The sequence below is a fragment of the Ambystoma mexicanum genome, chromosome 4q (genome assembly GCF_040938575.1).
Source record: "Ambystoma mexicanum isolate Mex_15411 chromosome 4q, UKY_AmexF1_1, whole genome shotgun sequence".
NCBI classification, from domain to species: Eukaryota; Metazoa; Chordata; class Amphibia; order Caudata; family Ambystomatidae; genus Ambystoma; species Ambystoma mexicanum.
In genome coordinates, this window is record NC_090928.1 from 1132628387 (window position 1) to 1132644640 (window position 16254).

General features: G+C 44.3%; 1 protein-coding gene across 3 annotated transcripts in view; it reads right to left on the reverse strand.

Moving 5' to 3' along the window:
• Positions 1-16254, reverse strand: part of TOGARAM2 (TOG array regulator of axonemal microtubules 2) — a 717735-nt gene that overhangs the window by 135137 nt on the left and 566344 nt on the right. For all 3 annotated transcript variants that reach the window (XM_069608717.1, XM_069608718.1, XM_069608716.1), the window contains exons 12-13: positions 9896-10001; positions 9443-9678 (exon numbers count right to left, since the gene is read on the reverse strand). In XM_069608717.1, coding sequence (XP_069464818.1) covers positions 9443-9678; positions 9896-10001 — 342 coding nt within the window. The remainder of the gene's footprint in view (positions 1-9442; positions 9679-9895; positions 10002-16254) is intronic.

Here is a 16254-nt window from a genome sequence, read left to right on the forward strand (position 1 = left end):
CAAATCCAACATCACCAAAAGGGGAAAGTTCGCCCTGGTCCGCGGCCCTTAGCAAGTCACCCTGAACCGCTAGGAGAGCAGTTTCAATTCTGTGAACCGGTCTAAATCCCGACTGAACCTTGTCCAATAGCAGTTCATGTTCTATGAATTCTTGAAGCTGGCCAGTAACCACCCTTTCAAGAACTTTAGCCAGCCATGGTTTCAACAAGGGGGAGCCAATAGAATGCTTTAAACTCTCCGGTACGGACCTACATGTCAATGACATATTAACAAACTTGGTCAGAAATGGAGTCAAATCTAGCGCCAATCGCTTTGCTGCATAGGCCGGAAGAGGAGATTAAGAGTCAATAGTAGGTTTAAGGGTCATCAAAAGTTGATGTATGTCATGTTCTACCACAGGATGGAAATTGAATGTAGGCAGTGGAATCCGGCGCTGTATGTCAGTAGGATTAACCACGGATAAATTGTCTAAAGGCACAGATGAACTCATAGCAACAGCCAGATTGATATCAGTCTTAATGTGTTCAATCTTCTCAACAAAGAAAGAGTTGAAAAGATTGGCCTTCACTACAGTAGGATCCAACCATGTTGCTTTACAGCTGGGGTTACAAAATTTAGAACAGATGGAAAACAATTCCCTTGTAAGATTACTAGCCGTCTTAAGCTTATTTCCCAAAAAATCTTTCTTAGCTTGGAAAATAGCCAATTTATATTTCATTAATGCACTCTTAGCCTTAGCTTTGTTCTCTGAAGTCTGCTTATGTTGCCATTTATGATTATTCCCACTGACTAAGGGAGCGATCTTGGAACAGATAGTACCCAACGTCAAAATTCCAGTTGCAAAAAATTCATCGCAGGGGAGTAAAGAGTCGATAGAGGCAAGAGCCTCATAGATTTCGTAGCCATACATTTGATCCAAGTCCATGGCTTTTCGAGAGTATATAACCGGTCTATCTTTAAAATTAACCTTCCCCCCTTTCGCTACACTCAAAGAGAAAAACTTCACAAAGTGGTCAGACCAAAAGACAGGCATGGTGTCATTCAAAAGGGCGCCTTTCCCTCTGGCTATGATGACATCCAAACAGGATGTAGGCCTTCCTCAGCAAAAGAGTTATCTTCATGTGTCACACATGACACCATCACGTTAGAGAGCAAGGCTCATGGACTCCCACAGTCTGCCTTTCTGCATGTTTGTGTGCCTGTCTGTGGGTGTACGAAATCAAAACATTTCTGTTCTTCTCCAGATATATTTGAACTTTTTTGGCTTACTGAAAACCACAACGTTGCTGCTAATGAACTAGGTGTCAACCTGCACTTGCTATGTAAAACCACAGAATTGCTGCTAATGAACTAGGTGTCAACCTGCACTTGCTATGTAAAACCACAACGTTGCTGCTAATGAACTAGGTGTCAACCTGCACTTGCTATGTAAAACCACAGAATTGCTGCTAATGAACTAGGTGTCAACCTGCACTTGCTATGTAAAACCACAACGTTGCTGCTAATGAACTAGGTGTCAACCTGCACTTGCTATGTAAAACCACAGAATTACTGCTAATGAACTAGGTGTCAACCTGCACTTGCTATGTAAAACCACAGAATTGCTGCTAATGAACTAGGTGTCAACCTGCACTTACTATGTAAAACCGCAGAATTGCTGCTAATGAACTAGGTGTCAACCTGCACTTGCTATGCACAACCTCAGAATTGCTGCTAATGAACTAGGTGTCAACCTGCACTCGCTATGCAAAACCACAGAATTGCTGCTAATGAACTAGGTGTCAACCTGCACTTGCTGTGCAAAATAATAGTTGTGATCAAATATATTTCCGAACATGAACTGAATGTGGCTGCAAAGCATTTGGTTCCTTTCTTTGCTTCATTGCCCCAGACAAGGGTGGTATTGAACGAGAGCACTCTGCAAAAGTGTGGGGTACGCATGAACCCCCATTTCATATGTGTTACAGACTGATACTGAAAGTGTTGCTGCCAGGTGGGCTACCCCAAGGAAACATTGGTGGCAAAAGGCCACATTTTTTGTGTGTCCGACAGTCTACTTGCCTGTACCAGAAGAAACTGTGCACATATGAGCTCAGGACCCTGTCACGTGTTGAAATGAATAAGATGCAAGTTACGGGAGCAGAGGTATAGAACATTCTTAATGGCAGAACATACATACTTTTCTGCTCCTCTCCCAACCCCCTCTGCTCCCCTTATGGGATTGTTCTCTTTTTCCGCCTCCGTATCCTGACCTGGGCCATATTCACATAATGACATGGACTGGCTCAGAATATGACACCTACCACAGACTTAATAAAACACATGCCTATCTATGCCATTGATCCTCTGGTTATGTGACAAATTTGGAAGATTCTTATCAAATCACCCATGAAGCATTCCATGGTTCCATTTGCTTGAGGCCATAATGGTGTTATTCAATGATGATGGAAACCTAGACATTCCCAGAATCACATGAAATCCTGTCCACTGAATGGGAGACCAATGTCAGTTTTGACTGTTCTAAGGATCCCATAAGCAGCAAAGATCTCGCCCAGTGCAGGAATGGAAAGGTTGCTGATGTTGAAGGAATCATCTGTAGCTAGCCAGAGAGGATAGCTCAGAGGCAACGTGCTTGCCTTGGAAGCCAGACGACGCAGAGCAACACAGGTACGATCCCCGGGTCCGCGCTTAGAAACCTCTGGGTATTAAGTGCGTTATAAGCAACCAATTACAATTACAGTTCTGGGTACCCAGGAAATTCATCAAGAGCCACCAAGACGTTTGCCTCTTTATGACTTGATCTAAACAAATTTAGAGCCACCTCTTCCTAGACAGCTGTGGGCAGTGGTGGCATCTATAATGGTGGTTCAGGAAAAGCATGAGGGGCAATACTCTGCAAATCTGGAATTCTTTTAAGGTTGTTCCTACCTGCACGTGCATTTGAGGAAACCACACTTTTTGTTGCAACAGCCGTTCCGTAGATACCACACCAAGGGACATTGTATGCATGGGATTTATAAAGCCTTGCAGGGAAGAAATGGAGCACTGTACATAGAGGTTGCACCCAAGGATGGCAGGGTTGTGTTGGGGCAGCAGCGATAGCTGGAATGGGTAGTGGGAACAGGGGAAGTAATCAGCGATTGGCGAACTGCTCTTTGAAGGGTAGGGTGAATGAGTGCCACAATCATCTGGGGCTCGGGTGCATGTATTCGTGGATAACAATTTGGTTGGTTTTGAGAAGTATTCCCATTTTGTCCATTGATACTCCTTTGATCAATATGAACGCTTTCTGTGCATCTTCGTCAATATTTATAGAAAATCTGGTCATATGCTTTGCAATATTTCATTTCCTGCCTGAAGGCATTGTATAACCGGAGTTAATATGGGGTATAGGCATGGTCCAGTGCGTATGTGTCTGAGATCCAGCGATTCTGGTTGTGCATTCTGCCCTGTATGATTGGTATATTGTTCCTCTGGCGATGTTCGGCATCCTGTGTTGGTAAAGGTTGTCTGGACCTATAACCCGGAGGATTTTCTTCTTCACCCGTTTATGTGTAATATCAAATGTATACTCTTGAAGATACAGGCCCAGCATAGCTAGCCTGGGAGGCATTTTCACATTTGGATTATGAAATATGTTTGTAAGAGCCTGATGCTCAATGATAATGTTGAAAGACTTGCCATATAATAACAGATGATAATGTTCCCACACCAAGACCACTGCTAGGCTCTCTTTTTCTTCTTGAGACTTTGAGCCTGGCTTGAATTTGGTGCCAGTATGGTTTCAAGACCTACGAGACTGTTGTCCACTGTGAATTCAGTGCATCAATCGGGTCAAAATAGCCCAAGTGTACTGCTTTTGCAATGCATCGTTTAATCTGGTCAAAAGCATCCTAACATTCTTGAGTACATTAACTTGCCATGCCTAGGAAAGAGTCCAGAGCCGAAAGATGTTGAGGGCCTGGTGCTGAAGTGAGGGTCTACACCTTCTCCGGATCTGGTTGCATCCCATCCTTGGAAAACATGTGCCCAAAGAATTTCAGTTTGTTCTTGCTGAACTCACACTTTTCATTATTCATTGCTAAATGTGCCTCCCCCAATGCCATGCAAACTCTTCTAAGCATTGCTTCTTGGGCTACGTGATTAATAACAAACACTAAGATACCAGTGCTGTAATTTAGGCAATAAGGAATGTGACAGATTCTTTATGCATTCTGCCCTGGGAAATTTTGATGGCTGGTCAAACACCAAAACACAGGAATTTGCAAGATATGTGGCAAAAGTGCTTTTTATCATCATTGTCATTATAACCAGATGATATCCTTTGTTCAAATCCCATTATGAAAGAAAAGGTTGCCTCTCCATTGAGAGGGTGCTTCATGTCAGTCATTGGATATTGATGTCTTTCTTTCTAGATCACCTGATTAGGTATTCACATGCCTACCTACTGCAGATCTGATCACTCTAGCCCTTTTTCAGGGCAGGCACTATGGCTGAAATCCAAGGAATAGGCCCCTGGCCTGATCAATAATGTCTTGTTTTAACTACATATTCAGTTCATCTTCTCTTTGCCATTGGATGTTGAAAGGGATGCCACAATAATGTTGAAGTACAAGCTCGACAGTGTCGATGTTATGCAATTTGTTCCGTCGATCTTTCAGTTTCCCCAGACCTTGGCACTGGGAGGAAACCAACCTCTCAGTTAATCCCATATTACCATCTTGCTGGCTCACCATCAGACGACATAAGGAATCTACCAAGCCCATTTGTATTGCCTTTTTGAAGCTGAGAATGCAGCTGCTGTTAATTTTCACGTGGATTACATGAATGTCTACTTTAGCATTATTAGCTTTCTATTTGTTAATTTCACTGTATACCGAGCTGTGTATGTACATGCAGCCAGCCAAGCACATCTCCAAACATGGCAGATGAAGAGCAGGCAGCCTCTTATCTTCAATGATGAGTATTCTTTTTCACCCATGACATTGACAGTGGCTCCAGTGTCTATCAGGGTATCGTTGATCTATATTAATAGAATTGGACTGGGACCAGTCACTGTTGAGTTGCCTAAAGCAATTACGCACCCCTTTGACCTGTCATGTCGGCATAAAGAGTCTGACTTCTTATGGCATAAAGATTTGGAGTCTTGGTAGTAGATCCTCTGACGTGATTTTCGTGTGTCTGATTTCTGGTGAGCATTTTGTGCACTCCAATAAGTGTCTGCACTCCTGGCTGGGCGGAAGTTGCATTTCATGCAGAGGAGTCTTTCCTACTGCAGGTGTGCGATTAATTCTCGCAGCACAACAGACTGCTCGGAAAAAGATTTTCTGCATAAAAGGTTGCATAATTGACCAACCATTATACAGACACCGCCATGTGGGTAGTCATAGCCTCATTGAAAGCATGTTTAGCCAGTCGCTCTAGTAGATTTCAGCATGTCACTTACTTAGCAGATGGCTGGAGTGCAGGAGGAGTCATTAGCTTATACGCGGCTTCTGCTTATATATAAATCGCCATTGGCAGTCCTGTCCATGCCCCAAATTTTGTCCAGAGTGTGCAGTTTATGCAAGAGTGTTCTTTGAAAGAGGAGGACTTACTTCACTGGGGTATGACCTATGACTTAAAGGAGAAGTTCTCTGAGGAATTTTAATTGCCCAATTGGTAGAGGGTGTATTTTCTAGCATATATCGATCAATCACATTTTTTTCCAATGCATCTTCCCTCCAATTTTCTCACAATTAGACATGTGAATTGCACGAGTCGGAAACCGCCATTTTGTGACATTCTTATCCGTTGATCAATCGCCCTAACTTCAAATGCTCTGACGGCAATAAATGGTAACTCACGCCCATCTGGCGGACATCAGCAGACCCCAACTTTAAGTTTTATGCCCCTTGTCACACGCCAGTGCACAGCTCAGTCAAACGTCTCCATCGCTGCACCTCTAATTCGCTAAATTGTCCCTTCCTTTATAGACCTGTCCACCTGACAATCTCTTTGTCTGTCTGTCCAATGTGTGGTGTTTGATTGTATCGATCTATGTTTGTGTCTCTGTACCCCCAGCATTAATGAATCAACGTTTTTACAGCCACAAGTCCTTAGCTCAAAGATACATGTCTAACTCTAAAGCTTGTGCTCTGTACCATTTGTGTCTGGCTTATACACAACTCTTTCTTCCATACTAACTTTACCTTCCTTTAACCCCACCCACCAGTGCCCTCCATCTATCAATCCCTGGCACAATGGATGGGAAACCTAATTTGTTTGACCTTATCTACCTATTTCAGTAAATGTTATAAGATTTTGTTTAATTATTGTAATATTAGCCTGTAAAAACTATATTCGAGTTGTTGTGAGTAAGCCAACATGTCTTCTTTCCGTTACAAACGTGTTTGCAACATGTTTAGTTATGTAAAAAATACAAGTTGCTGGGGAAAAGAATAGATAATTTCCTTGCACTGTAACAGTCGCAGACAGCAAAATAGTACAGGACATCATGTCCATTTGGTCGTGCTTTTTCAAATAATATGCATTGTCCATAACTATGTACAACAATATTAATATGATTTTAAAGATGTAATGAAAAAATGTATTAGACTAAAGCTATTAGGATCATCTCTAAAAGAATTTTCTGACCATTTATCATATTGGTTTAAACAGAACAGTTACATAAACTTTTTGATTTTCTTTTCGGAGTGGAAGCATCGCATCAAAGACCGCAGACCACAAAACAAAAGCTATTGGGACCTTACGAGTTTGCAGACTCCAACAGGAGTAGGATTGATATGTGTCATTGAGAATTGAAGGGGTTAAAAATTCCAAACATAGCATTCGCTCATGAAGTTGAGAACAAACTGAAAATATTCACCTCAAACTAAGAAGTTAACTGAAATAGAAGTCTAATTTCACAATTGCTCTCGAACAACAAATAACTATGATTTACAACACCACAATAGGCTCGTAAACGTACATGTAAGTAATGTGCAGTTTGTATTTATACAGTAAAGATGTAACGGTTTTTGACCCGAAATTAAAATGTGTATGTATCGGCAAAGTTAGGTTTACACAGAGAGTTTTTTTTATTTAAACGGTATGAAGAAATGTTATATTGGTAAGAAATGGAAACGCCAGCTTTATCAATAGGTACAACGTGTTAAAACTTACATGCAGGTGTTTCTAGGCGTGTACAGGTTTTTGCTTCCTACAGAATGCTGGTAGTTTGGTTTTCGCATTAAATGGCTGGGGCTACATGCGTCAGCATGCAATGCGAAGCTAATCACAGGACCGGCTCGAAGACACTAACATGGAAATAGAAAAGTTGGGAGGTATGCTTTGCGTGATGCCTGTGTATCGGCAGAATAGAAAGAAAAGAAAGCAAGTAATGTTTCCTTATAATGTAAGTAATAAGGGTCCATCTATCGGTAATGAGTACTATCTCAGATTCTTTTTTTCCCGAATACATGGTTATAAAGATGTGCGTTTGTCATGGTATTGTACAAAAGGACCGAATACCAAAAGTCTGACTCTTAAAAGTCTGACCCCCAATTTTCTGCATATATATATGTGGGGGGGGTAAAGTGTATACAAAATGTATAGGGGTAAGGTGGGAGGACTGTGGGGGGTCTCCCCCCACATATATATTTGCGCAAAATTAAAAAAGAGAAAAAAGGAAATTCGAGCTTTTGGGAGGGTTTGGTAAAATCACACAGATCCGTTTATCATGGAAGCCATTTGCCAGTCGATGGATTCTTCCCTCAACACTGGACCATTACCATCACAAACGGAACTGTGATATCGATCTTCTGGGGCGATCGTGTAGCTACTGTCTGCCCAGTTGCTTTGTCAGTCATCACGACGAACATGCCCGCATTTCATCAATAAATAAAAGTGGCGAGCACGGCTTATTTGAAGATATGTAAACCATTTTTCTGACACAACGGAATGCCATGTGCAGAGGCATCGCTAGAGAGGTTTGGGGGTGGCTGTAGCCCCGGGTATTTTGGTTGTAGCCCCAGTTAGAAACTCAAGGGCTACGACCAAAAGGCCAGCTAGCCCCGAGTCCGGACAGCCTTGACATTCGCGTAGCCCCAGGTCTTTTCTAGACCTAGCAACACCGCTGGCCATGTGCTAAGTGATAACAGCGCTTCAAGAGGAGACAGAGATTCTATCAATATGGACTTTGTCAAATGTAACTTTTTCATGCACGATTGAAGTAATTGGAAATAAAACATTGAAGAATATCATATAAATTAAGTCACCTCTTTGGCGAGTATTTCAAATTAAAAAGGAACAATTGAAAAACTATCGTAGCAAAAACACAGAATGTTACCATCGGTTATAACAGTATTCCAATAGTTTCCATACAAAATATAAGAACAGACTAAATTCCTGTCTCTGTGAAATTATTGAAAAGCACAATTTGTTATTGGCTTTCGTTGATAAGCGACCAAACATACTAACTGTGTGTGTGTACATTAAAAGAGCGTCTTCTGCCTTTGCAAGTGTGATTGTGTAGATGGTGACAGCGGCCGGCAGGCTACGCTGTGCGTCAGCGTCATGGCAACGGTCTTTGCATAACTGTCTGACATGCTGATGTGATTATGATTTCCTGCCACCAGAGCACTTGAATTTAAGACGATTGATCATCAAGATGGTAGTTTCTGACCCGGGCAGTTTGCATGTCCGAAAATCAAAGGTAAGTTGGAGAACAAAAATGTGATCATTCGATATATGCTCAAAAATACATGCCCTATCAATTGGGCCCATAGAATTCCTGATAGACCTTCACTGGAGAATCAATAAAAGTCACAGGGCCTCATTACGACCCTGGCGGTAGGGGGTAAAACCAGGCATCCTTAGAGGGTCCCACGAGCAGGCCAGGATGCTAACAATGGGCCGTCATTAACGGGCCCCTTGTTAGCATCCTCCCCATTCCCAATGAGCCCTATGGGAGCTCAAATGGGAATGGGGATGTACCGGGCCCGGGTTCCCTGAATGGGGAAATACCTGGCCTTCCAAGGTCGGAATGACCTGGTATTTCCCCATTCAAGGAACCCGGACCCGGTACCCGGTATGGGGGTAGCCATGCCGCTAAAAGCGGCATGGCTACCTCCATAGTCGTAATGAGGCCCACAGTGTTTAATGCTCCCTCTGGGGCGCATACCACAATTGGCCATTGTTTCCCCCTTTTCCTTAGTCGTATTAGTAGCTGCCAGCACCAATTCATGCATGAGTGCTGAATGAGGCCACTCTATAAGTACCTTGTCTTCCCTCTCACCTGCACTTCAGGGAGAAACTCAAGACCCTTTATTACAAATAAATATTTGTCAGGCACTGGTTGCGGATGGACTCTCCCGCGTTCCTGTTTGTGCAGCACTCTGTTGATAGCTATACACACATACATACATTGTTTGATCAGAGAATAAAGTGACCAGTGCCTTACTTCACGCCTCCGGCAATGAGTGCCGCCAGTGCCTTGGAAGGAGTCACGTTCTCCACCATGACCATCAGCGACCGATCAGACTCTTCCCGGATGAACTCGTTGGAATCGCCAATCTTATGGAGCAGGACTCGGGCCACCTCTTCTACCTCCTGGTCCATGCTCTTCTTCAGAGTCCTGAAGAGTTCACCAATCGTCCGGATTGCATGACGCGACACCTTGGAGCGCAGGTTACTGACCTGCAAATTGAAAGGGAAGGCATGAGAGGTGCATCCTGAATAAAGGAAGTCCTGGAACACAGTCAATTCTAATCAACATCTGCTGACCTAAATTTCGAAACCAGAAATACTATTTAAAGTATATTGTTGCTTGGACAAAGATACACTCCAAGACTTTGAAATCTGTTTCTAAATCCATTCAAGTACGATGGTTGGGATGGGAAACATCACATGGTACCTCCTTTGTGACCGCCAAGGTGACATCGTGCAGCCTGGAGAAGAGGACGTGCGAGTGACAGGAAGCGAGGCATCGCACACTGCGGAGTCCCTTCTCCTTCTGTTCCCTTCAGTGCCAGAAGAGAAAAGAGAGGGAAGCATGAGTATTACATCAAATGAATCTGGGGCGAGATCGCTCAAGAACTGATGAAGGATGTGCACATGTATAGGGGACATGTATCTTTCCCACCCCACAATGAAGCAATGTTTTCTGGCTTCAGGTCTTGAACTAGCATGGAGACCTTGGCCAAGGCAATACTTGTAACTTGATTTGGGAGAGTTGTGGTATTTTTGCTATTGTATTAGTCGTAGAGCATAACATCAGGTAATTTGATGGCCTTGAACCTAAAGAGACTTGGATTATTTACATGTCATGTGATGTGTGTGCCTTGACATAGTATTCTGTGTTTTTCATAATATCGAAAAAATAATGTCGAATTACAAAAATGTCGAATTCAAAAATGTCGAAAACACATACATATAATAGAAAAAGTCATTAATTCGAAAATAAAATGTCGAAAAAAAATCGAAAAACCAATGTTAAAATAACTATGTAAAATGTCACACATACTAACGTTTTTTATTGGGGGGGTCCCCCCCCAAACCCCCATCCCAAACCCCTACCCCAACCCTCCACTCCTCCCCATCCCCCCCAACACCCCCCATGGATATACCTTTAATTTTTTTTAAAAAGTATTTAATAAAACATTAATTAAATAATTAATTATTAAAAAACCCCATCCCAAACCCCTACCCCAACCCCATCCCTCCTCCCCATCCCCCCACCCACCATGGATATACCTTTAACCATTTAAAAAAAATATGTTTTATAAACTATAATTAATTAATTATTTATTTAAACATTAATTCGAAAAAAAATCGACATTTTTGTAATTCGACATTTTTATTTTCGAATAAATATTTTCAACATTTTGACTTTTGACATTATTGTATTCGGCATTATGACTGGACACCTTTGCATACCATGGCCATATTGAGACTTGGGTTATCTGCATGACATATGATGTGTGTGCCTTGACATAGTATTCTGTGTTTGCATACCATGGCCATATTGAGACTTGGGTTATTTGCATGACATATGATGTGTGTGCCTTGACATAGTATTCTGTGTTTGCATACCATGGTCATATTGAGACTTGGATTATTTGCATGTCATATGATGTGTGTGCCTTGACATAGTATTTTGTGTCTGCATACCATGGCCATATTGAGACTTCGGTTATTTGCATGTCATATGATGTGTGTGCCTTGACATAGTATTCTGTGTCTGCATACAATGGCCATATTGAGACTGGCCCTATGAGGCAGCACTCCCATGAAATAAAGGCAGACTTACTGGCCCTGTCAGTGCGTGCTGTTAATATATTGCATTCTTCATCCCAAGTACTTTTTAAACGTCCCTGCACCTCTTCAAGTGGCCTCAGGTGTGACCTAATGGTGTCCCTGAGTTCTGGCAAGCTTACACACTGGGCACGCATTTAAGCCGAGTGTTACACACCTTTGCCACTTAGTCAAAATTGTGCATTATAAATGCCATGTTCTAATGCTTTATTAAACGAGTGTACAGCGAGAATAAACTATCAGCCTATTGTGACAGGAATTCAGACATTTCCCATCAGAAAATAGGTGGGTTTGCCACTCTACCCTCCCCACAGCCCCCCATCCACGCCTCCCCCCCTCCCCCCACCGCCCCCCGGTTGACAGCCAGTAGGCTTCTTCAATGTCCTTTGAATGGGATCCAGCTGTCCTTAATTGATCTAAATGACATTATAATGCACGAGAGGTGGAAAGATTTCTGTTCAATGTCCCATGGAGTCCTAGAATGTCTAGACCGGCCTCTAGAGACGCCTGGGGTTTCCCTGGTGTTAAGGCACATTCCAGAGCACGTTCACTAAGTAGCCTACGCCATTGCCTGCCTTGGGGGCTCAGCTGACCCATCAAACGGGGCGGCCATTGAGGGAGGATTGGCGAGACCTGTCCTGCGTGACTGAGTTCTCTCCAGGCAAAAATCATTTCCACTTTCCTAAGCACACACCCCTCCCCCCCAGTCCCACCTTAGTCTGCCATGTCACATCACAGCAGAAAAGTGGAAAGAGGACAGTGCGAACGTATACCTACTTCCTATCAAATTTGGCTTATATTTATTATTGCTATTATTATTATTATTATAATTATCGGAGCCAGCTTGCGGAAGCAAAGGATACAGGCCAGAGAGACTCATGCAGAAAGGAAGGGCACCCAACCACAAAGATCTCTCTTAGCTGGGTTAAGCTTAAAGAAATGCATCCTCATTCATTCATGCTCTCATACAAGATGAATACATTCATACACGGTATCATGCAGCCTTTCATAGCCAGCAGGTTCTGATGGAAGAGGTGGAGATTTCAGCTCCAATATCATCTGGATACAGGTATAGTTAGAAAATAAAAACCCAAAGGAGGCACTCAGATGTGCCAGGGGTCAGAGGTAAATGGTATAAAAAATGGCAAACAAAGCACAGCGCTTGGGCACAGCACAAGTCAAGGGTAGTAGTTCAGAGCAGAAAGGTCAAAGGGAGGCACAGCATTGCCTGTATTTGAGATTAACGAGAATAGCCACCTGACACAGCTAAAATAATTAGGTTGCCACTTAGAAAGGCAATTCTACACCATCCTTGCCCACCAGCGTCCTTAGGCCGCTTGGAAGGCAATCCTACGCCATACTGTCCACCAGCGTCCTCTGGCCATCTATAAAGGCAATCCTACGCCATCCTTGTCCACCAGCATCCTTAGGCCATTTAGAAAGGCAATCCTACGCCATCCTTGCCTGCCAGCGTCCTTAGGCCACTAAGAAAGGCAATCCTACGCCATCCTTGCCTGCCAGCGTCCTTAGGCCACTAAGAAAGGCAATCCTACGCCATCCTTGTCCACCAACGTCCTTAGGCCATTTAGAAAGGCAATCCTACGCCATCCTTGTCTGCCAGCGTCCTTAGGCCACTAAGAAAGGCAATCCTACGCCATCCTTGCCCACCAGCGTCCTTAGGCCACTTGGAAAGGCAATCCTACGCCATCCTTGTCCACCAGCGTCCTTAGGCCACTAAGAAAGGCAGTCCTACACCATCCTTGCCCACCAGCGTCCTTAGGCCACTAAGAAATGCAATCCTACGCCATCCTTGCCCACCAGCGTCCTTAGGCCACTAAGAAAGGCAATCCTATGCCATCCTTGCCCACCAGCATCCTTAGGCCGCTTGGAAGGGGAATCCCACGCCATACTGTCCACCAGCGTCCTCTGGCCATCTATAAAGGCAATCCTACGCCATCCTTGTCCACCAACATCCTTAGGCCATTTAGAGGCAATCCTATGCCATCCTTGTCCACCAACGTCCTTAGGCCATTTAGAAAGGCAATCCTACGCCATCCTTGCCCACCAGCGTCCTTAGGCCACTAAGAAAGGCAATCCTACGCCATCCTTGCCCACCAGCGTCCTTAGGCCACTTGGAAAGGCAATCCTACGCCATCCTTGCCCACCAGCGTCCTTAGGCCGCTTGGAAAGGCACTCCTATGCCATCCTTGCCCACCAGCGTCCTTAGGCCGCTTGGAAAGGCAATCCCATGTCATCCTTTCCCACCAGCGTCCTCAGACCGCTTGGAAGGCAATCCTACGCCATACTGTCCACCAGCGTCCTCTGGCCATCTATAAAGGCAATCCTACGCCATCCTTGTCCACCAACATCCTTAGGCCATTTAGAGGCAATCCTATGCCATCCTTGTCCACCAACGTCCTTAGGCCATTTAGAAAGGCAATCCTACGCCATCCTTGCCCACCAGCGTCCTTAGGCCACTAAGAAAGGCAATCCTACGCCATCCTTGCCCACCAGCGTCCTTAGGCCACTTGGAAAGGCAATCCTACGCCATCCTTGCCCACCAGCGTCCTTAGGCCGCTTGGAAAGGCACTCCTATGCCATCCTTGCCCACCAGCGTCCTTAGGCCGCTTGGAAAGGCAATCCCATGTCATCCTTTCCCACCAGCGTCCTCAGACCGCTTGGAAGGCAATCCTACGCCATACTGTCCACCAGCGTCCTCTGGCCATCTATAAAGGCAATCCTACAGCATCCTTGTCCACCAGCATCCTTAGGCCATTTAGAGGCAATACTATGCCATCCTTGTCCACCAACGTCCTTAGGCCATTTAGAAAGGCAATCCTACGCCATCCTTGCCCACCAGCGTCCTTAGGCCACTTGGAAAGGCAATCCTACGCCATCCTTGTCCACAAGCGTCCTTAGGCCATTTAGAAAGGCAATCCTACGCCATCCTTGCCCACCAGCGTCCTTAGGCCATTTAGAAAGGCAGTCCTACACCATCCTTGCCCACGAGCATCCTTAGGCCACTTGGAAGGCAATCCTACGCCATCCTTGCCCACGAGCATCCTTAGGCCACTTGGAAAGCAATCCTATGCCATCCTTGTTCACCAGCATCCTTTGGCCATTTATAAAGGCAATCCCACTTGACTTAAGGAACAGCACACTCCTTCCACACATGTATTCAAGGAATGCTCCTGCTCGTCTTCTTCGGGAAGTCCCACAATTTCCCGTACCATTCCACGTGAAAAATGTTCACATCATCGAGCAAAGTGACCCTTCTTTCCCCACTTGTGGCATTGCACTTTGATCCGTGGGCACCTTTCGGAGTTGGCAGTTTATAACCCTCATTTCTGTCTGAAATAACCTTATTTCAGTACCAATTGACTCAATACCTACCAAGAGCTGGAGTTCTATGAGTGTATCTAAGACTGTTTTCCTTATGAGCTGCCTGAGATAAACAGGGGAATTATGTTGAGCACTTTACTGAGAATAAGATTGTATTTTTTGTTGATGTTTACTAATGATTAATCTGATAATAGGATTCAAGAAATGTCTGAGGCCCTGACCTTATACTGAGACAATACATCTGCCTGTGCTTTTTTCATTCATGTATAAATATTATCGTGTTCACTTTAAGACTGGCTCAGATCATTGTTTGATAGCGTTATTTGAGAGTTGGAGAACCCTACGTTCACATATTGAGTGGGTGCGGGCAGTGCTCTGGGCGGTACTAGCCCGGCCAGTAATATTGCAGTGTTTCCTTTAGGGTGTGGGAGCCGACCCTTTCATGACTTTTAGCACAACGAAGAGAACTGTTTTCTGCTATTAAGGAAATCTCATTAGATATTAGCTTTGACTGGTCATAATTGGTTTAATTGTAGAGCGCATTCCCTGGCCCAGATATTGAAAGTGAAAGGGGCTGCCACACCGGAAGCATCTGTTAAGCGCTGCAGTCCTCCCTTCTGTGCTTCCTCCTTTTTTCATAGGTTCAGCTTTATGCGTTCCAATGTGCTTTGTCTACCGCCATTTTCTTCGCGTCCTTGCGATCAGTCGCTGCACTCATTTTTCCTGAGTCTGGGGACCGCTTCTTACCCAACTCTTTCACACAAGCCATCCTGTGTCCCATCTTTTTCCAAGTCCAGACTCGTGTCTCAAAGCCAAAGTTGCACTTTTTAGCTAATTCTTGCAGTTTTGTGGTAATATATTCAGTGGATTCTCCCACCTCTTGCTTACGAATGCCAAAATAGTATCTTTCCAGAATATTTCTGGACGTTTCGCACTGACTTGTCTTTCTCCTTCCCCACTTGCAGGTATACTCCCTGGTTCTGGGAGAATTTTCAGAATTCTGTGCCCTTCTAAGCCTAAGCTGTGCATTGAAAGCGTGCATTTCCTGTCTATACTAAATGATGGCTCATGAACGGCCAGCAGGTCATCTTGGAAATCCTCAATCCAGGTATCCCAACGCACAATGGGTTCCCCAGGCGTAAGTGAAAACGGAGGAGGAAGGTGTGCCATTGTTCATTTATTGCCTTTCCTTCAATTATTTAACTGTATTTGTACTCCATGTGTTCCATTGCAACTTTGTAATATCCTTGCCGGGGCACACCTGACTTCAAAATGGCCGTCACAATAACTTCCAATAGACATGCCCATAGCGTCCGTGATGGAAAGATGGCTAAAATCCCCCCCCCCCCACTACGTAGCTGCTGCCGTAGCGGGCATAGGTGCACACGGTGTAAAGGTCTTTTTTTGGATGGCCTGGGCTCTCTAATTGGTGCTACACTGCAACTATTCTCAAAGGTGCCCCTGCCTTACTGCTACAATGGAGGTGAATGTCCAGCGCGTTTCTCCTTCGGTGAATCCATCCCTCGTGGTGTTCCATAGACCCCGAGCACAGTATGTATATATCAAACAAGTACAGGTTTAATAAACTACACAAAATGAATCCCACTTCAGTTCCAT